General features: G+C 35.2%; 1 protein-coding gene across 1 annotated transcript in view; it reads right to left on the bottom strand.

Moving 5' to 3' along the window:
• LOC120414555 (caldesmon-like) overlaps nucleotides 1-22,800 on the bottom strand; it is a 45,815-nt gene that overhangs the window by 18,105 nt on the left and 4,910 nt on the right. Inside the window, exon 2 of the mRNA XM_052709062.1 lies at nucleotides 1,780-1,837. Within this exon, the coding sequence (XP_052565022.1) occupies nucleotides 1,780-1,837 (58 nt within the window). The remainder of the gene's footprint in view (nucleotides 1-1,779; nucleotides 1,838-22,800) is intronic.

Genomic DNA, 22,800 nt, shown 5'->3' on the forward strand with positions numbered 1-22,800 from the left:
TATAATACGAAGTTGATTTTTTATGATTATTTATTTCAGGTTAATAAATGACTTAAATTAATGTTAAAAAGAATTTTCAGAGCAATAAAAGTAGTTTAGAGATTTTTTATATTCACATTTCATATTTTCATCCAATTTGGTCATGGTAAACAAAACGTAAAATAAATTGAATTTTGATCTTGGCGGAGAGGGGTTTCTTATTTTCAATTCTATTTTCAAAAAAAAAACAATTTGTGTTTAAAAAATTACCGGTAGTTTATGTTCATGACATAATATCGTAATTTTTGTTGCCCAACAAATAAACGAGATCTTTTCCTTGTTGTGAATGCTTCAGAAATTACTATTATCTGAAATAAACCTTGACATGACATTTTCAAACGAACTGGTATGTTCAAAAAGATCAATAAATTGAGTTTAAAAAAAATAGTAGCTCTTTCATATTTTTTTTAATTGATAAAAATCCAAATAGTTAAGGAAATGTATACTGCTGCTTGAATTTCGGGAATTCCCGGATAATTTAATGAAATTTAGCAAACTTCGATCAAAACGACATCCTTTTGTATTCAGAGATGAACATTTTTTTCCAAAAATCAACAAATTTTTTTTTCTCTTTTTAAGTTTATCTTTTAAGGACGACCCCCAACTCAAATCCAACTGATTTCCACCGTCTTACTTTCCCCATCCGCCCAAATCTTCCAGTACACTCATTTCCCTCCCTCTCTGTTTATATCTCGTTGCGCTACAAATTGGTAGATTATTTGGAATCCACCCACCCATGAAGTGGGCAGTGGGCACAAGATATGATTACGATCTGATTTTTATTCAATTTGTACCTTGCTCGACGTCCAACCCAAAGAATTATAGGAAAGGGGAGAGGGGGGCGGAGTACAACAAGATGTGTTTCTGGCAACAGACAACGGTTTCGGTTCCTGGATCTGACTTTTGGACCACTTCATGTAGTGCACTCAGTGGCTTTTTTTAAATATTCAATTTCTCTTCAAATCCTTAAAATCGCAGGAAAGAAAAAAAAATGCAAACAAATTAACAAATTTGAATAAAACTTTTTGGAAAACTGAGTGTACCAAGAAGCAAAAGTTATTTCGGCAGCGCAAAAAAAAGAGGTGAGCTGAATTAGTAGCCGGGATTACCGAGGGTGTGTCAATGGTGGCTTTCACCCTTGCGGCAGGTCTTCAGGGTTAAGGATTCCTCGGGTTGTTCCCCGAAGAGAATGGATTCGTGTTTCCACGAGGGGCGTGGAATCTCTTTACTATTATCATATCATCGTTATTTCTGTTATTGGCCTCGTATTACCGTCTTATTACAGTGAATCCCTTTTTCCGGCAAGGATTCCGTTTCCGGCAGCATGTGTATTGGTTTTCAATTTATGTTAATAATAGATTTTGTACTATCTTCGCACAGACACGGAACGGGTAAGTCCCTTATTACCGCGCAAAACAGCTTGTCCCGTGCAGATGTCCTTCTGGTCCAAGGATTACAATGTAATCTTAATAATTATCCTCCCCCTCGAGCGAGGCAAAATCTTGGTCCCTTGACCAAATAGACTCAAGCGTAATGGAATTTCGTCTAAACCGCGGCGGTAATTTATCATTTTCATTAATTTATTCACCTTCCCGCAGGGCCATTTCCCTGCGCGAGCGAGCATTAACCTAGCTTTAAGAAGAAAGTGCTTCCGAAAAGTTTTTTTTTTTGCCTGCCACGTGGACCGCCGGGCCGGAAAATCGCTCTTTACGTAATTACATCAGAAAAGGTGACACTCACCGGTGTGGAGCCGGAGTAGAAGTGATAAGTGTCAGTCAGGGCCGCCCAAAAGGGGCAGCTGGCGTTATGGGGGAAGAAGACAAAGCATAAACGACGAAACTAAGTCAAATCAATTCCGGCTGACGAGCGGTAATGGCGTGAAATAGGACTTTGTTTTGGTTGGTGTGCGGGGAGTTTAATTGTAGTGTTTCGTTAATTTAATGGTGGGCAAACGAACGATGTTTTTCTCTCGAAAACAAGCCGACGTTGTCGTGCTATCTAGTCGCACGTCGCTTTTTGACGTTCCGACACTAGAGCACGCCATGTAATCAATAACAAACATGTTTTGTTTGGCTGACCAATCTGTGCTTTGTCCCAAAGTTTGGTTGAATTTGGTTGCCGAAGTTCCGAGTCATAATTACACATGTTTACGGTAGTCGAGCATGTTAAAACAAAACAAAAAATGTATTTTTTTAAAGTATATCACTTCTATACAAGTGCTGAAAATGTAAAATTTTGAGCACTATTTTTTTGGTATAATAATAAATTGATTATACTGTTATTTTTGGCAATGGAAAAGTTAGTAGCTTTACAAGGGAACTGCAAAGGAAGGTAGGGTAGGGTAGTCATCAATGGGACACTTTTGGTTTCAACTTTCAAAGATTTTTCTCATTTTTACATCAGCATGTTTTAATGAGCTTTTTGTTGCATTTTCTTTCTTTTAATTTGTTCTAACATTGATCAAAATATGAGATCTATCTGACGTATACAGCCAAAGTTATTTAACTGTCTCATTGTAGACGCACTTGGCAGGAACAATGAGACAGCTGGGGAACAATGAGACACACTACGAAAATCAAGATTTTTCTAGTAAAACATCATGTTTTTGTATTGTTCCATTGCAGGTAACTTGCCTTGAACATTTTAGAGCAATTTTGCCAACATGAAACTTCAATTAACAAAAGTTATACTAAAAAGTATTTAAATTTTGTAAAATCCGTATACAGTCATGCCTCGGTTTTGCACGCCTCGGTTTTGCACTGCCCCGGTTTTGCACCGTTCAGCTGCCTCGGTTAAGCACGACCCAGTGCTTAACTGAAGCACAGAGCTTATGGGTTTTTGGCTATATGGGAGACATTGGCTTTAATCGTACGAAAAATCATTTAAACATCACAAATTATAGTGTTTTGGAATCGGGATGATGTCAGTTATCCATTAAAATTATTATTTCATGAAAATTTTCACAAAAATACGTATTTTTCCTGTATTTCGAAAATGCAATTTTTTCCAAAAATATATTGTTATTGCAATATGGGTATCAAATGATCAGGTTTTTTCATACATTTCGGATATAATAACAACATTTTTAGAAAATACTCTAAATTTACACAAAACTACGTTTTTTCGAAAAAAATACTCAAAATTTAAATTTTTACAATATGGGTATTAAACGATCGGGATTTTTTCATACATTTCGAATGTAATAACAACATTTTTAGAAAATACTCAAAATTTTCACAAAACTACGTATTTTCGAAAAAAATACTCAAAATTTCCGTTTTTACAATGTGGGTATCAAACGATCGGGATTTTTCATACATTTCGAATGTAATAACAATATTTTTTGAAAATACTCAAAATTTTCACAAAACTACGTATTTTCGAAAAAAAAAACTCAAAATTTCCGTTTTTACAATGTGGGTATCAAACGATCGGGATTTTTTCATACATTTCGAATGTAATAACAACATTTTTTGAAAATACTCAAAATTTTCACAAAACTACGTATTTTTGAAAAAAATCTCAAAATTTCAGTTTTACAATGTGGGTATCAAATGATCGGGATTTTTCATACATTTCGAATGTAATAACAAAATTTTTGAAATTACTCAAAATTTTCACAAAACTACGTATTTTTGTAATTTTTTTCAAAATTTCAGTTTTTACAATATGGGTATCAAATAATCAAATCATTCTTTTTATTTCAAATATACGTAGTTTTGTGAAATTTTTTAGTATTTTCATTTTTTTAATAACTTTCGAAATGTATGAAAAAATCCCGATCGTTTGATACCCACATTGTAAAAACTAAAAATTTTAGTATTTTTTTCGAAAATACGTAGTTTTGTGAAAATTTTGAGTATTTTCAAAAAATATTGTTATTACATTCGAAATGTAGAAAAATATGATCGTTTGATATCCACATTGTAAAAACGGAAATTTTGAGTATTTTTTTCGAAAATACGTAAAAAAATACGTAGTTTTGTGAAAATTTTGAGTATTTTCTAAAAATGTTGTTATTACATTCGAAATGTATGAAAAAATCCCGATCGTTTGATACCCATATTGCAAAATTTAAATTTTGAGTATTTTTTTTCTAAAAAACGTAGTTTTGTGTAAATTTAGAGTATTTTCTAAAAATGTTGTTATTGCATCCAAAATGTATGAAAAAAACCTGATCATTTGATACCCATATTGCAATAACAATCTATTTTTGGTTTCTTTAGAGAAAAAAAAATGCATTTTTGAAATACAGGAAAAATACGTATTTTTGTGAAAATTTTCATGAAATAATAATTTTAATGGATAGCTGACATCATCCCGATTCCAAAACACTATAATTTTTTGATGTTTGCATGATTTTTCGTACGATTAAAGCCAATGTCTCCCATATAGCCAAAATCCCATAAGCTCTGTGCCTCGGTTATGCACGCCTCGGTTTTGCATCCCCCATATGCGGTGCTAAACCGAGGCATGACTGTATTTATACCAAATAACTTTGTATTTTTGGTTAAAAGAAGTAAAAAACTCTATAAATATGCCAAAAATCACTTTTAATTCATGTTTTGAAAGATTTCCATAGATTTTGAAAAGTTTAATGAAGAAAAATCAAAGTGTCTCATTGTTACCCATGACCTGAAATTAGTGGGGAATAGGGTGCCCAGAATATGGGACTTTTTCTCAAATCCTCGCTCCACAAGCTGATTATTGTTCCTTGAGCTATTTTAGGACTTTGGGCCAAATATGAGCAAAATCGGTCAACATTTACCCATTGATACTCGGAGGTGAAGTTTGTATGAGAAAAATTGAAAAAATGTATGGAAAACTCAATTTTATTACGGTTTGGTCTGCATGGTGCGCTACTTCCATCCAAATATTCTCAAAAGTGAGATTCTCAATGGAAATTTAATGCTCTACAACTTTGTAGAACATACCAAAGCTGTAAAACTCGATACTGAAAAGTTATTGGCGATTTAAAAAAGTCATTTTTGTATGAAAAACTTTTTTTTCACCAACTTTAGGCTCGGGTATCAATGGGTTAGTCTCAATCAATTTCGCTCAAAATTTGCACAGATGCTTAAAATAGCCCAAAAAACCGTTTTCCGCTTGTGGAGCAGGGGGTCATTTTTTCTGGGCACCCTAGTGGGGAACAATGAGACAGACCTGGATACTGGGTATATTATAAATTTTGGCCAAACCTAATGAAAGGACATTGTAGCCCAACTCAATCCCTATGGAACGTCGAAAGAAATTTGAAGAAATATTAGTTTTGGAGTTAATGGCAGCCTACGAGCGTAAAAGTAATTTTTGTCCATAATTTACTTTTACACCACAGAATCAAACATTTATGAATAACTTTTCAAGGGAGCGTCCATAACCAAACCCACTATAATGGCAGACGTGTATCCAGAAGACACACCTTTCCCCCAAATTAGAGCGTCCAATTTCCCGGGGTTACAAATTTCCCGGGAAACGGGAAATTTTCAGCCAATTTCCCGGGAAATCCCGGGAATTCCCGGGAAATTTTAAATTTATTGAAAATTGTTATGATTTTGGTTTTAATTAATATTATGCAACAAAATTGTATAGGACATCAACATTTATGTTTTAAATAAGTGTGAAAATCAATTAACAGCTTGACTGCATGTAAAAAATCATTCAACTACAAGAAAATGTATATTGGTAGTTTTTGATAAGATATATTTTTTATCAATGTGTTTAAACTGTGAGTAAAATGAATCCATAATCCACAATCATAAAATTTCTTGTGGTTTGGTTGAGCGTTTTAGCAGAATGCATTACTATGAATTCAAAGAGACGAGTTGTTCCTTCTAATTCCGCTATATATTTTTAATATCTTGATAGATACGTATTTCGTTTACTACTTGCAGACTTCATTAGTGTTCTGTTCTCGAGTCTTAGTCTTAGTTCTTAGTCGAGAACAGAACACTGATGAAGTCTGCAAGTAGTAGACGAAATATGTATCTGTCAAGATATAACAAATGGTAAAGCTTTTTAGTGTTGGTTTTACTCCAAACAACCCAATGTTTTCAAATATTTGAAGCAAGCTTTGATGTATTTTTGCATTTTTTGACAACAAACAATAGAAAGTAATTTTTCAATGTTTTTTTTTTGTTGTATTATTATGCAACATGATTTAAATTATACGATAAATTAACTTCATTTCACAAAAAGTCTTCTATTTTTTCACATCTAACTCTCAAACACCTGGAGTTGCACCAGTGCTCCATAATTCTTTTACTTCAAATTGTAATTTGTTTAGTACTAGGTATTCAACCAATTGAATTAATTCTTTTTGCACAAATTCGATTTTCATCTCATTTGATCATGGTAAACAAAATCGTAAAAAAATCTCAATTTTAATTTGGAGGTAAGGAGTTAATATTGTTTAAATGAAATAACATCAATCTGTTAAAAGCCTAACTAATTGTAATAATTTAATACTCACTAAGCGAGATCAATTCCCAGTTGCTTCAAAAATTGATATGATCAGGAATAATTCTGATATCATAATTTCTGATAATCTGATTAATTATATATAAGCCAAACAATACATTTCATTGAACAAAATCATGTTGAGTTTGTTGATTCATTATTTTATCAGAGCTTTTTAAAAAAATGGTTCCAAAAATTTAAGAAAATGTATACTTCAGCTTGAATTTCGGGAATTCCCGGGAAATTTACAAATTTCCCGGGAAACGGGAAATATTTTTTTTCGGGAAATCCCGGGAATTCCCGGGAAATTTTTTCCCGGGACGGGAAATTGGACGCTCTACCCCAAATATGAGCCTGATTGGTTGAAACTACGACTTGTGAGAGCCATTTTATCATTGTTCCCTGTGTCTCATTGATGACTACTCTACCCTACTTTCCAATACTCTTATTTTTGACGATGTAAAGCAGGTTGCTTCGGCATCCAAAAATGACATGAAAATTAAGTAGTTACGCAACGGAATAGCAGCACTTGTATTGAAAAGTAATACTGTTAGAAACTTTTTTTGATTTTTGAGTTGACAAATTGCAAAAAGGGGATTTTCAGCACTTGTTTCGAAAAGTAACACTATTTTCGATACAAGGGCTGAAAAGATCTTCTTTTCAGCACAGAAATGGGTGTTGAATAGATGATCTTTTCAACTCATGTATCGAAAAGTAATATAATTTTGATTTTAACGGTGAATTGTTATTTTTGGTGATGACCAGTAGGCTGTATTCCCAAGTAACATTTTTTTCCATGAGTTCTACAAGAGCTCTTCAAGATAGCTACATCACAGCAGTTTGGACCGCGGTAGGATAAAATTCTCTTCAAAACTTCTTCAGGAGTTTGGAAGAGTACTTGAAGAGAGTTTTATCCTACCGCGGTCCAAACTGCTATGCTGTAGCTATCTTGAAGAGCTCTTGTAGAACTCCTGGAAAAAATGTTACTTGGGTTGTCACTATAGAATGATATAAAAATGAAGTATTTCTAAAACGGAATTGCAAAACAAATTGTTGTAATTAGTCTCCACACTCCACCCAGTTCTGAACTGATGGCCACCTTTTAAGTAATCTTACAATTAGGTAGCCGCCTGGATTACTCTGGATCGCGAGTTTGGCCCGAGGAATCCTGGGGGTGCTGAATTTAACGGTTAGGCTTATCCACGGATCCTTTCCCACACCGCAAACGGAAGTTAATTTAAAATTTGTTTCCGCTTTCACTGCACGCCAGGGTGGGATGTGACTAAATCGTGGTAGAATTATGGAAGAAATATGCCACTTTGAGCACCTCCCCGGAGGGAAATGCTAATGGTGTACGGAAACTCTGGAAAGCCGCGAGAGAAAGCTGAGGAGTAAATTAATAATAATAACATATTGCATTATTTTTATTATTTTCGCTAAAATGCGTTTTTGAGAAAGTGCCACTCGTTCGTGGGTCGTGCCCTGAGCGGCCAACACAAACCTGGGGAGAAAGCCACTTTGGGGGGGCCCGAATGCGGAGGAAATTGATATCCAGCTTTGCAAAAGTGTATAAATGCTTCGTTTTGGCCACCTGATGCTCGGGACCTGAGGGAGGTCCCGGTTCGTGCTTGCTTTCTTCCTGCCACACAAGGCGACTCGTTGGCTTGGGTTTCGTGCAAAATTGTGTTTAACCACGACGCCGTTGTTCGTGGTGAAGATTGTCTTGAAAGTTGGATGAGTGAAAAAGTTGAAAAAAAATTTCACCAAGATGGACATATTTTTTTGCGACATAAGTTACATTGGACAAGTTTATCTCAATTTGTAAATTCACAATTACGAAACCAATTAGTTTACAAATAATTCCAAATGTCAGCACCGCGGACAAAACCGTCAATTTTAACGAACTCCCACTTCTTTTCGCCCCTACCGCCAAAAGAGCATTCATTAGTTCCGGCGAGTTTTCCAATCATTCACGAATCGCGGAAAAATTGGCAGGAAGTGATTATCGGTGGCGGTGTTGATGTTACTGTTGTTGCAGTCAACTCCAACTGAATGAGAAGCTGGCGCGCCATTATTGACTGCCACGTGATTATTCAACGTTTACTATTGGCACTCGGTGCTGTAGGTTGGTTTCCCACCCAACCCCATCGACCGCTCTGCCATTGAATTGTGTTCTAATGGAAAGCTCGACGCTGTACAATGATTGATGGTAATTGTGTCTGGGGGCGGCCTGCGCTTTGGCGGAAAATGGTCCTCGTTGGGGACGATGTTTGGCAATGGATTTAGAGGAGATTAGGGCAAAATTTTTGCTTGATGCTTTGTGCTTTGTGATATTGGTCATGTGTAACATAACATCTTGCATTTCTTTTTTTGTAAAATAAAAACATTGCAATATTGCCTAGATATCGTTAGAAAAATCAAAAAAAAAAATGCGGGCCATGATTGCAACGATTCAATGAAAAACATTTTTGCAAAAGGATTATAAAAAGCCTAGCCATAAATAGTTTTCGAAAATTCTATATATCAATGAAAGAAATGTCAGGAAAAATTGCATTTTATAAAGCAAACTGTTGTTTCGAATTAACAATACTGAACATTTGTGTAATTTATAACATCAGCACTGAACAATTCTCTAGAATTTCGCAAAAAAAAACTTTGTTTAATTTTAGTATTTTTCCATTTGAATGAAAATATTTCCATTGATTATTTAGGTCCAAATTACCCCCTTTTGCAGAATTGATTTCTCCATAAAAATTTGGGGCTGTTCATAGAAAAGTTCTTTGAATTTATTCGTAAATCTGTACTTTGAGAAAGGATTTTCTAATTGATTTGGTGTCTTTGGTAATGTTGTAAGTTATGATTAATAGTTTACGGAAAAAATAGGTACCGTCATCAGGGGTGACAATGGGTCTGGTGGGTAAGATTGGGTCCTGACAGTACACGGAAGAAATACCCACGTTTTTACTAACTTTTTTCACAAATACTCGATTTACGAAACTTAAATCCCGTCGATTTTATTCACTTTTGATATTTTTAAGTGCACATTTTTAATATGTTTAAGTGAAATTTGTTTTTTAGAGGTTAATCGCCGCGAGTTAATTTTGGTGTTTTTAATCGATTAGTTTTCGCCGAAAACTAATCTATTAAAAACACAAAACAAATAAGTGGAATTTGATGAATTTTTGAAAAAAAAATATTTTTAGAAAGTATCCAAAATACTTTTTTGGATTAAACATTGAATTTGGAATCAAAAATAACTTTCGAGATTTTATGATTTAATTCACCGTTTTCGAGTTAAAGTTTTAAGGTAAACTTGTTCAAAAAAATGTCTTTTTCATTTCCTATAGTGTTCGTCCTCGTTCATCTCTGAACATAAATATTTGAAAAGCTGAAAGGCAACAAAAAAAGGTTGGATTTGCATAGCCCAAAAATGAAAATTTTATTGATTTTTTTCAGCTCTTCAAACTTTTTTTTTCGGAGATAGAAGAGGATAGCCAAAGTTTTTTTTAATATTGAGTACTTTTTTTCAAGTAAAGTTTTACATCCATAAATGATATTGGGAATTTCAAGGAAATTTTGCTTCTTTGCTTAAAAAAATTTTTGCAATGAGTTGCATACAACACTTTTTGCAATTCCGAAAAGCTCCCTTTGAATAGAATTTGAAGTCAAAAGTCCACAGGCTTAGCCAATTTTCCCGTTCAAATCAAAACAATATTAAAACATATTACTTTTCGATACAAGTGTTGAAAGTTCAACTTTTCAGCACCCATTTCAGTGCTGAATAGTAAAACTTTTCTGCCCTTGTGTCGAAAAGTTTCACTTTTTTAATTAATCTTTTTAGAAACGATTCGTTTTTTATTGATACCCCAACTTGCCCTGTTTTAATTGCACTGCAGCCTCAAGTGGATCCATTCATTGCACAGTGGTCCAGATCGCAAAATTAAGTGGAAAATGGATTTTCCGAAAAATGGTAAAGTTTTGGAGCTTTGGTGTCTTCAGAAGAGTTGTTGCAAATGGAAAGGGGCAACTTTTGGTTTGGTTGAAAATTAGGGTGGTTCACTATTAGGGTGATTTTGAAAATCTAACTTTTCAGGAATATTTTTGGGAATTTTTTTGTCTTCTAAAAAGTTGTTGGGCTTGCCAATCCAAGCAACTTTGTCCAAGACACCAAAATTTTATCTCGCAATCTACGCCTTCTACGAACAAATTTAGAAAAAGCATCTGAGCAAACCTTCGAAAATCAGTTTTTTTAGCGTAGCAATTCAGGGTTAAGTTTTAGAGAAAAGTGTTATTCGAGGCACTTTTAGAGCTCTAAAAAATGAACATTTTTATTATCTGACAAGTCAATTTGGACTTAAGGGTCGAAAGTTACAGCCATTTTAATGTAAAAAAGATGCAAATTTAAAACTTAAATATCTCGAAATGGCGCAAGCCAAATTTTAAGCACTAGGTTGCATTTGAAAGAGGAGATCTAGCACTACAAACGCTTAAAAAATCTCAGGGGTATTTTTCTTTAAACTCGAGATATCTTCATTTGAAAAAGTCTAATTTTCAAGGGAAAGCCATATGGGACCACCCTAACGAAATTCGAAAATTTTCCAAATATATGTTTTTCCATGTAATTTTGCCCGCTGAATCTGAATCTGCCCTCAGAATTGACCCAAAGTGTCAAAAAATCGATTTTTGGTCATATTTTGGGTTTAAATGATAATTTTACAAGGAAAAAAAATGGAGATAAAATTTTGGTGTCTTCGACAAAGTTGCTTGGATTGGCAAGCCCAACAACTTTTTAGAAGACAAAAAAATTCCCAAAAATATTCCTGAAAAGTTAAATTTTCAAAATCACCCTAATAGTGAACCACCCTAATTTTCAACCAAACCAAAAGTTGCCCCTTTCCATATGCAACAACTCTTCTGAAGACACCAAAGCTCCAAAACTTAACCATTTTTCGGAAAATCCATTTTCCACTTAATTTTGCGATCTGGATCACAGTGCACTGTGCATTGGTAGCATTTTTGGAGTCTTGAGCCTGGGTGAAAATTTGTTTGTATTTATCTTCAAACTTGAGCTTTCTCCACTAGCCACACAAATAGCAATTTTCAAAACATAATTGGTCGACTATTAGACGAAGTTTGAAAAACTCTATATATTATTGAAGCAGGCATCTGTTTGCGCCAGTCGTCACGATTTGACAGAAACAAATAACCAGAGAAAAAATCTTCTTTTCTTAAAAATTCCCCGCACCAAAAAAAGCAAACATTTCCTAGTTGCATTCCACGAAAGTGCTGAACCAGAACATCATCGTCCTTCGCCATATCTATTGCAAGCTGGCAGGGGCTCGAGTACGACAATATCGGGTGGTATTACGTTGGTTTTGTTTATCTACATGATCCTCGTGGGTGGGGTGGGGTAGGCGGAGAAGCCGCAAATGTGGCCCGGGATTTGTTTCCGGCCGCACCCCCTGATTACGGCAGGTTGGAGGGGACCCACGAGACAAGAGCACAAGAGTGGGATAATAATCGTAATAACATGACTCTGGGAGGGAATCTTGGAGTTTCCAATCAGGGAGGTAGGGTGTGGCGGCACCCGCCTAGTCATGTGTGCAAGTTCTTTTTTCACTCCTTTTGGATCACTGCCAGAATGCATTCCGGAGAATCTCGAGTACAGGAACGAATCTTGGGAGATTTTAGGATGATTCCAATTTTCGTGTTTATCCAACTCGCCACGTTGGATTAATGTGCGAAAAAAAAACTGAAAAAAATCATAATTTTTCAATATTTGTAGCATTCAGTACAAAAAATGTTTAGATTAATTTTATCAAAGGATATAAGTTTGATCTGCATCACCCTAGTCGTTCAACCTGTTCCGAGCCATCTCCCGGGAACAAATCTTATCGTTTGCATTTTCCACCGTTTGGAGTAGGAAAAAAAATACGGTCCACTGTTTCGACGAGGGTGGGGTGAGTGAATCACTGTAAGCCAACAGCAGCCTCATCCTTGCGCGGTGAGGAGCGACACGTGTGTAAAGACCGATTCCACCGCGTCCCCGGGTTGGTAATCCGAGGATCAAAATAACAAATAACCTCCGATGGGCTTCGCGAGCAACGAGAGTGCGAGAGGGGTCGCGCCGTGAATAAATGTGCAAGAAGGCAGCTTTTTTTTTTGCTAGGTGCGGGGTTTGAGGGTGGCATCGTAAATGGGTGTTTGTTTTCTATTTTCCCCCTTAAATGTGGGGGAGGTAAAAAGAATCTCTGTGCGTGGGTGCGTCAAATCGCATCAAATAACTCATGGAAATAGACGATATCTGATGGATGGGTTTTGGTGGGTGTGATTGATTTTTCGGGTTGGGCGATAAATCGGTACAATTTTACAATTGGATTTCAAATTGACTCACTACCCATGTTCGCATGAATGTCCGATATGCAAAAACAGCGAGTTAAGAAAAACGCATTTGAAGTTTATCCCATACATAAGGCTACGTATTAAGTTTTCGCGAAAAAAAGATGGATTTCCTCTTGATTTCTAGAACAAAGTACTGGATGTTATAGGCTCTTTTGAAAGAGCACCCAATTTTGAACCAAACTGCATCAATAACTCGAAATCGATGAAAATGCATATGAGACAAATATGCGATTAGGGGCAGCTCAGGACTTTTAAAAAATTAAATCTGTGAGTTACAAAATGGTGCAATGTGGCTAAAAGGATTTTTTGTCTGCGGCCGTTTTGTCACTCGTATGATGTATAAGAAATCTGGAGCAACATTTGAAAAGGGCGCATAAGCATTTTGACAGCTAGAACTATTTTGCAAATTCCGAAACAACAGGTAACTATTTAACAAAACTCGCTACGTTAGATGGTAGCTGGGAAGGCCAGCTATTGTTTAACACATCGAGTTTTGTGAAAAAGTTACCTGTTGGCTCGGAATTTGCAGAATAGTTCTAGTTGTCAAAATGCTTATCCGCCCTTTTCTCGTGTTGCTCCAGAAATGTACTAAAGTCACTCACAGTTTAATGTTGACACTATGCCTTTTCAAAATTCCTATAGGCTCAAATAGCTATAGCCTCAAATTTTGTTTTGATTTGGTTTCTTCCTCTATGGCAGTGAAAGATTGTGTAACAATCAACCCCTCAAATGTAAATCAAATTAAATGATGAAAATAAAAATGCAAAAATAACAAAAAAAAATAATCATGACTCGGACTAACAGAAGTTCCACTAATACCTATAATAAAATTAAAAATCGGGTAATCGATGCTTCGGGTAACCGATCTTATTGCTTTCACAATGTTTGAAGTTTCAATCAGTACCTTGCCCTTGACAGCTTGTTTTTTCGACCATTATATTAGTAAACTCTACCTTTTTGTTGGTAAGAATCTGGGTGATGAATAGAGAGAATGCGTAACGTGATTTTCGAATGATCCCACTTTGTTTACATCTACAAAGGAGGAGGCTGTTCAAGCACAAGCATGACTTTTTTCTTACTGGTAAATGAGCTGTTTTATAATCAGTAGTGTGTGTTTTATTTTGTCTAGTTTTTTAAACTTTTTGCTGCAAAATTGTCGCGATTCAATCGCTTAGAAGAGATTTTTCTTTTCTACGGGTGACGAAGATCTGCGGCGAGAGTGTAATTCTGCGATGTCGCAATTAAATTCCCTGGCTGATTTTAGAATCCTGAAGCTCTTCCTGATCCAAAGAAAAAACATCGCTAATTCTAACGAACAGAAAGGATTTTCACTAAACCAGATTTTCAAACGGAATCAAACAATAGAGACAGCTTTTGGATGGATACAACCGCATCGACTCCATAAACAACTTCAATTCATAATCATAAAAAATACGATCTCGCCTTCAACTTTTTTTAGGTCTCTTGACTTCAACCACAGGTTCTCAAAAGCCACAAATTTTTCATTCCAGCAAAAAAAAAAAAAACAATTTTTAATGATCGATCACAATACTCTCTACTTTTGGCGAACCGTAAATTGGTTCCACTTTGACAGTTCAAAATTGAGGCCGTTTTGCGAACCACTATTCAGCACCCAGGTAAGAATCATGATTTTTGTGACCTGGCTTGAACTGTGAACTCCAAAAAATTTCTTAGGATTAACCAATTTTTTTTAGAAATTTTAACCAGTCTTTAGTAAGTTTTGCGAGAAGCCTCTTCTCCGAAAATAACAATTTTTTGTACTACCCTAACACGGCTTGACCACCCTAAAAATACGGATCTAATTATTTCGGCCAGGGAACACCGAGTCCAATTTTGAATTTTAAAATCTAAACATAAAATGCAAAATGTCAGCGAATTAGACAGTAAGTTCTGGATTTAAAAACAACATTACATACATGTAGAAAATCACCAAATTTCATGTTACAGAAAATTTATTTAATCCACTAAAAAGATGATTTTCAATAACTCCTGAAAGTTTCATGAAGATATTACATGATTAAACGAAGATTTAAAATCAAAGTTTTGCCATGCGCAAAGCGGAATGTCAAACTTTGTGAGCGTTTTTCTCTAAACACCGAGTTGATTTACGGGTGCCACGATCTATGCTTGAAAAGGGATCTATCACTGAATGGGACTGCTCGATATTCGATAGAACATTCTGTCAGCGATCATTTCCCAAAACGATATTTGATCGCTGACACACAACACCTATCATGACCGTCGTTGCTTGGCGACGGTCAGTGAACGTAAACACGAAGACGAAACGAACGAAAAATGCCTCAAGCTCAAGCAGCCACCCGAACGAGACAACGTGCTCTTTCTCTTTCTCTCGTTTTTGTCTCTCTCTTCCTAACGTATGCTGCGTTGTGACAGGAGTCATATGATTGCTATCATTGGAGAGATGATCGGAATCGCGGTAGAATGTCAAACGAACGCTCTCCAAGCGATTTTTCTCCTGGAGGGAAGTCAATGATTGTGTGAGTGACTTTGCGTAGCACTCATTCCTTTGTGTGTGAAACGAACGAAAGTAGAATGTAAAAATCAGGTTTTCGTGGTGAAGACGATTGGAGTGTTCTGTCAGCTATCACCAAAAAAGTCGAAATTTCGCAAGCCCTGGCCACGATATCTCGAGATGGGATGGACCAAATTGGCTGAAATTTGAGGTGAAGACTCTCAAGATGTATCCCGTGTGCATGACGAAGCCCGATTTTTAAATTTTGCTTTTTAAAAAAATACAAAAATCAAAAACTGACGATTTTTTATATGAAAAACATAAAAATATTTTTATCTTTTTTTTTTAACTAACCTTTTGAAAATCGGCCTTCGTCATGCACACGGGAATAGTTTGACGAGTCTTCACCAAAATTTTGAGCCGATTTGGTCAGAGCAGTGTTGAGATATCGTGGCACCCGTTTTTTGAAACTGCTAACTTCAAATAGCTATATCTCGGCAACGAAACAACCAAATGGCTTCAAATTTGTTTTGTTAGCAGATGAAAATGTATAGTTTAATGCCCTGAAAACAGATTTAAAGAACAAGTTCAAATGTGCGGTCAATCAACCTCTGACATTTTTGCCGATTTACATGTATGAAACCCCTTTAAAAAAAAAATCATTGTGAAGAAATTAAAAAGCATGTTGGGTACAAAAAATGGGCAGCCACCCTGCCATAAAGTATCCAGCGTGGGTTCTTTAAGTATTTTCCGCGAAAGCCAAGCGCGAAGTTAACTTGGCTAGATTGAAATTTTTATGACACTCACCATTCCATTCCGCACTAGACAAGACGACCTCCCAGACGGTCTCCTAGGAGAGATCTATTCTGGGCTTACTGACTGAGCGAGGGAGGGCGAAAACTGTATAAATCAGGTAATGTGCACTGAATTGTTGTTTTATGGGATTTCAAGGATTTGGACACGGCTGCCAGACACCAGGTGAAAAGTTGATTTGAAATATGTTGAAGTAGATTGAGCTAATTTTCTACCTCTACGATCAGTAATGCAAGCTTGAAATCTTCCGCAAAACCAGAAGGTAATCATCTCCCTCCTTGACTTGCACCATTAATCTTCCCCTCACTGCCTCCAGAAACAAAATCTGAATCAGAATGCTAATATTAGCTCGTATTCATTACAAACCATTTTCCGCAGCCAAACAAAGCTTATTTGATTTGAGAGACAATCATTTTAAAAGCACAATCTCGGCGAATGGCCACGTGGAACGTAAAAAAGTAAAAGAAAGAAGATAAAAACCACAGAAAATTGACGAAGCCGTCAGGACTCAGAGGGTGGGGGAAAAACTTTTTCCGATTCACTTGCTGCTTTTTTCTTGTTACTCCCACGAATAGGAAAAAAAATCTCAAAAAAGGAATAATTTTGAGGTTGGTATAAGGTAAAAGCGCAGCAGCATCGAGCGAGATGAAAGAAAAACTTTGGCCAGCAGCTCTTTTCGGTGGAATCTCACCATTTAATCACTCAAAAACTGTCACTGCTGTTTAGTGATGGAAAAAAGTGCGGTTGTAGTAACTAAACAACCGAAAATGAAACATGAAAACAATTCATAGTTTTGCTTTACGCAAAGGTTCGCTAAATCGTATGCCCACAATTTGTCTTTTTTTTTTAATTTCTGTTGGGGAACTACTTACTCTTCCTGTTATTCTAGATTGACGAACGGCCAACTTTTCATCGCCAAAAACAACAGTTCTCAAAAGTACTTTTTGCAATTCCGTCGTGAAACTACTTACTTTTCCTGTCATTCTTGAACGACGAAATAGCCTACTTTTCTGTACCAAAAATAACAGAATCGAATAGCAACACTTTTCAAAATAAATGCTGAAAAGTTCTACTTTTCAGCACTGAAATGGGTGCTGAAAAGTTGAACTTTTCAGCACTTGTTTCGAAAAGTAACACTTTTCAACATTTTTTTGATTTAAACGATTTATTGACAAAATACATGAAAATTCGACTTAAAATTTCACTCAATGGGTGTTTTTCGAAATTGCAAAAAATGTTGTATGGAACTCGTTGCAAAACTTGATTTTTTCAGCACTAGTCGTATTTATCCAACTCGGTGAACCTCGTTGGATAAATGTACGACTCGTGCTGAAAAAATCCTCTTTTTGCAACTAGTTGCATAAACTACTATTTCAGCATCCATTTTAGCGCTGAAAAGTTCAACTTTTCAGCACATGTAACGAAAAGTAATATTTAAGATGCCTTGATTTTAAAGTTTCAAAGTTGTATGGTAAAAAAATCCCCCAAAACACACAAAAGGACACCAACAACAGATTGAAAGTTGTTTTTTCCACCGCGAACAAAGGCAAATTTTCCCATGGCCGACGACGACGACGACCGTCAGCAACTCTTTCATTAACAAACGGTGCTTTTCTTCTATGCCGACTGAGTTGCTCACTTTTTGTTGTCTTCTTGCCTTTCATTTTTCCCAACTGTCCATCATATTTTGTCCTTGAGAGAGAGAGCGAGTGAGCTTTGGAGAGGTGGTGGGAGTTGGTCTTTTTCTTGTGAAAATTGCGGCGCTGATTTCAGGCCCTTTTGCTTTATTAAAAAAGGTGGGGTTATTTTTCTCTGGTAAAAACTCCCCTTTCTCCCGAAGGTCTGGACCAGCGCAACCGAGCTGAGGCGGAACCACCCCGTTATTTTTGGAGAGAACATAAAAAAAGCCAGCAGCACTGTGCACTGATTATTATGATTGTTGTTGTTGTTTATGTTGGTTAGGTGTGTGTAAGGCTACCAACTCTTGCTGAGCAAAAATCCGTACACTTTGCCGATATGATATATGTATAACAAAAACTGTCAAGGAATTATTTGGATAAATTTGGAAAAAAAGATTTAAAAAAATAAAACTGTGTCATTTTTGCAGCTAACTAATTTCACTTTGCTATCAGACTTGAACGTTTAAAAATATTCCAAAAATAAACCGTGATTTGCTGAATCAAATCATGTTCTTCCATTTTTTTGTTAAACGTGACATTTCGTAAAATTTTAAACGTAAACATGTGAAACATAGCTTATAGGACCTTTTCAAAAATTACTCTAGATTTGTTAATTCAAATTATCATAGGTTTTCAATAGCTTTAGAAAGCCTTTGGATCTTTTGTTAGATAAATATGTTTTGTAAGGAATTTGAAAAGAACAATAATTGATAATCAACTTTGAACTGAAGAAAACCCGGAAAACTTAGAGACCCTAAATAGGGAGACTGGCAGACTTTGCTGAATCGATCTGGCAACGTATGTTTTGTGCTTGCCAACACTGCCAAGTTTTGCTGGGCGTAAAGTCAAATGCTCTTTTGGATACGTCAAACTTGTGTCTGTTTGGGACGTCAAATTCACATCGACCAGTATCCCTATTTAGGGTCCCTAGGAAAACTATCCAAGTTATCCCTTTAAAACCAAACTGACAGTTAAATCAAAATTTTCTACTAGCAAAAGCTTTAGCCGAATCTAAAAAATCAATTCAATTTTTTTTTTTTTTTAAGTCAAAGTTTTAAAAATTCCGTACAAATCCGTATTAGGCAAAAAATTCCGTACAAAAATTCCGGCCTGTCAAAAATCCGCGAAGCGGGTCGAAAATCCGTATGGTAAGGAAAAAATCTGTACAGTTGGTAGCCTTAGGTGTGTGCAATAATATGACCATGAGATGAGTGACGTGAATCGGAAAAATGCCCCCTTCCCACGAGCTTACCTCTTATTTTGCGGTAGAAAACCTCAACAGGAAGCGTAAAAAATATGGTCATGGTTTGAGGGGATGTAAAATGAAAATTTTTGGACATCAGAGTTTAGAGTTGTTGGAGAAAGGGGTGAACAAGTGAACAATAAAGCGAAAGTGATATGCCGCAATTGTGATGACTGCTTGGTATATCTGGGATGATTTTTGTGTTTCAAGTAACTGCACGATGAAAAAAAACTGCTTCACAAATCAATATCTCTGCAGAAACTTATTTAAATTTAGCGTCATCACAAGTCTTTATACAATTTCGACAACCGTTCATACAAAAAAAGGTAATTAAAATATTCAAAAATCGATATCTTGAGAAAAGAACTTCCCATCGATTTCGTGTCTTCGGCAAGGTTGTAGGTATTGCTTACACATTTTTCAGAAAAAAAAGGTACAAGGTTTCAATAACTGAATAAAAAAAAAAGTGTTTTAAAATGCATTTTACAAGAATGAGATTTCAATATACCTGAGGAATACAAAAAAAAATGCGGTGCTGTACATCAAAATTTTGAAATATTGTTATATGAGTCAAAACATACTGAGTATTATCAACGCAGGGAAATGTATTTCAAATTGTTTTCAGTTAAATAGAACCCTATTTCCAATAACATTTTTAGACCCTTTGAAAAAAATTCTTGAAAGATGTTTTTTTTTTTGAATGATTTTGCAGGGAAGCGGTGACTTTGAAAATTATGGAAATGGCCTTAATGTGCGCAGTTATTTATTTTTGTGTAAACGTTCAATAAAAAATGGATTTTTTTTAAGGAGTGCGGCTATTTTTTCTGAAAAAAATAATCTAAGCATTAGTTATAACATTGCCGAAAATCATCAGAAATTAGTAGCCTTTTGTTTGACAGGTTGCCAAAATTGTATGGATAGTTGTATGCAAGAATCAAGGATGTAAAATGATTTCTTTGGTCATAGAGAAAATTACCCAAAGTTTCATCCAAATAAAAAAAAATTAAATTGAAAAAATACCATTCTTAAGAAAATTAAAGAAGAAGGATGCCAGTAATAAAATCTATGTTTCATTATATTTGTTATGTTTTCAAGCTTAAAATCATTGAATTAGCTTAATAATATCAAATGGTGATAATCCTCACTTCAATATAAACAAAGACGACAGTTTTAAAATAGCCTTAAAGATTTTTTTTTGTCTTTGTGGTGTTTAGGATTTTTTATCAACTACTATTTTAAATTCCAGTATGATTAATTATTTTTTTATTTGCAAATCAAATTACATAATTCTTGAGTTTTTTTTTTGAAAAGGTCCAATAAGCTTTTGTCTTCCATATGTTTATAGGATCTATTCAAAAAAAAACTTTGGGATTCTTTTATATTTTTTTTTTCTTTTATATATATATTTTTATATGACATGACTAAAACAGCTTAAAAAAAATTTTTATATGTCTAAAAAACAATGTAAAATTTTATATAAGTTTTGAACTCATTGTTTTATATAAAACATATTTTACAAATTATCTTCAAGTTACTACCGCCAACCGAGGGAAAATCAGAATTACAGTTTAAATAGGTACAGGAGATTTTAGAGCAATACATTTGGAAGTACAGATTGTTTTGTTCTGTTCCTGTTTTAACCGAAGTCATCCAAAACGTCATGCAATTATTTTTTGCTTTAATAGCTGTATTTATTCGTTAAATTTGTACGTATTTGCCCTAGATGCTGGTGTTTGATTATAAATAATTCGATATGTGATTTTTTTTTTTTTTTTTCAAATTTAAAATCGAAAATATACGTAAATATATCCAGTCTTAAAAAAAATAAAATAATAGAGAAAAAAATTTCAAAGCACTAGGCATTTTGCGGACCTGTTAATTAAAATTATAATATTTTTTCCTAAAAACCAATTTAATGCTGAGATTTGATGAATACAAATTTTAATTCATTTTTTTTGTTCTACTATTTTCACAACCAAATCTGAATTTCCAGACCAAAATATGTTTTTTTTTTCAATTTCGGGAATTCCCGGGACAAATTATAGAAAATCCCGGGATTCGGGAATTCCCGGTTTAGGAAAAATCCCGGGATTTTTGTCCCGGGAATTCCCGGGATGGACGCACTACTCAGGAACAATGTTTTCATGCAACGAAAAATTCACATAAATCGTTTAGAAGTCGCGATTTGCGATTTACTGAAATATGGTCTGTTTCCATAAAAAAAAATATCATATTTTGCTATTAAATCTGAAAATGCATTCAAATTGCCCCGTATTTAATACTAAATTATAGTTAGGAGTCCTACCAATTACGTTCTGTATTCATATTGATTTAGGAGGTCGATATTTTTCATTGGCAGCATGTCAAAGCCGGATTTTTTTTTTGCCTGAAAAATTCACGAATTTCTCTCAATAATCCATCTAAAAATATTGGCACCACAACCAATACCATCTTGTAGGTTACAATTTTCTGAACAATTTTGCTATTGTTGACAATTGGTTTTTGTCACTTCAGTGCCAAGATACAGCCATTTTAGTAAAATAAAAATGGCAAATTTTCAAAATTCCCTATGAAAACTCAATTTTATTACTTACACCACTGTTTCAGCTACTGCCAGCATTTTATATGTTTCCAAACCTTTTGCATTGTTTTATAACAGCAATTTACAAGCAAAATTTATAGTTTTCATTGATTTGACTAAGTGTATTTTAAATTAATCGCTTTAGTACAACAAACTATGGAGTTGGTGATAAATTAAATCAGTTTATTAAATGATCAACAAATTAGAATTTTTAGACCGCATAAAAAAGTCAGAAAAATTCAGATTCAAATTTTTTTTAACATAAGATTTTTTTAAAGCCATGAAATAAGATTGTTCAGTTCCATTTCAGTTATATCGTTTTTTTCAGTGCATTTCCACAGTGCAGTTTTCCGTGTATCACTCACGTAGGCCCAGCACACCCCTCTTTTTTACAGGAAACATCACCTCCCACTCCCCCACCCTCCCTCTTTTAAGCCAAGTGAGTGGTGGCAGCACATGAACATTTGTTGTAAAAGTGACGGACAGGGAGGGGTTGAATGTGTTGGAGGTATATGTGTGCTGCCTAGCTAGTTTTGAACGTGACGTTCTGCGAGTGATGCCCATTTGCGTAGGCTCGATGGATGCTGCATGGCAGTGGGCTGCAGTTTGGGGGGTTTTGGGTTGCAAAACATTATGTTGATTAGCCCAGCCCTCATCCCGTCGACGTTGACGGTTGTTGTTCAGTTGTTGGTTGAGGCGGGCGTGTGTGAGTGAAGACTGTATGGGACTCTCGCTGCAAAGACATGCCTTCCGGATCCTTTTGAGTAGGCAAAAGCAACAGTTTGCACCAAAATGGCCAAGGTTGTGAATGATGGAATGACTGTTGAGTTGAGAATGGTCTACCCCACCAGCAACAAAATAAATTGTTTAAAAAAAAGTGTTATAAGAAAACAAAGATACGATTTCATGACATTTAAATCAAAGGTTGATGAAAGAAAAACAAAAAAAGTAATTTAGGGACATCCCTCAACCTTAAATCAATTGTAGGTTTTTTATTCCTCGTACAGCCTCCAAACAAAAACACCCACGTTTTGCAAAACTAAAATGTGCTGCTAGTTGTGATGTAGCTATTTTTGCCTGAAGTCAGTCAAAT

This window comes from Culex pipiens, chromosome 2 (assembly GCF_016801865.2).
Source record: "Culex pipiens pallens isolate TS chromosome 2, TS_CPP_V2, whole genome shotgun sequence".
NCBI lineage: Eukaryota > Metazoa > Arthropoda > Insecta > Diptera > Culicidae > Culex > Culex pipiens.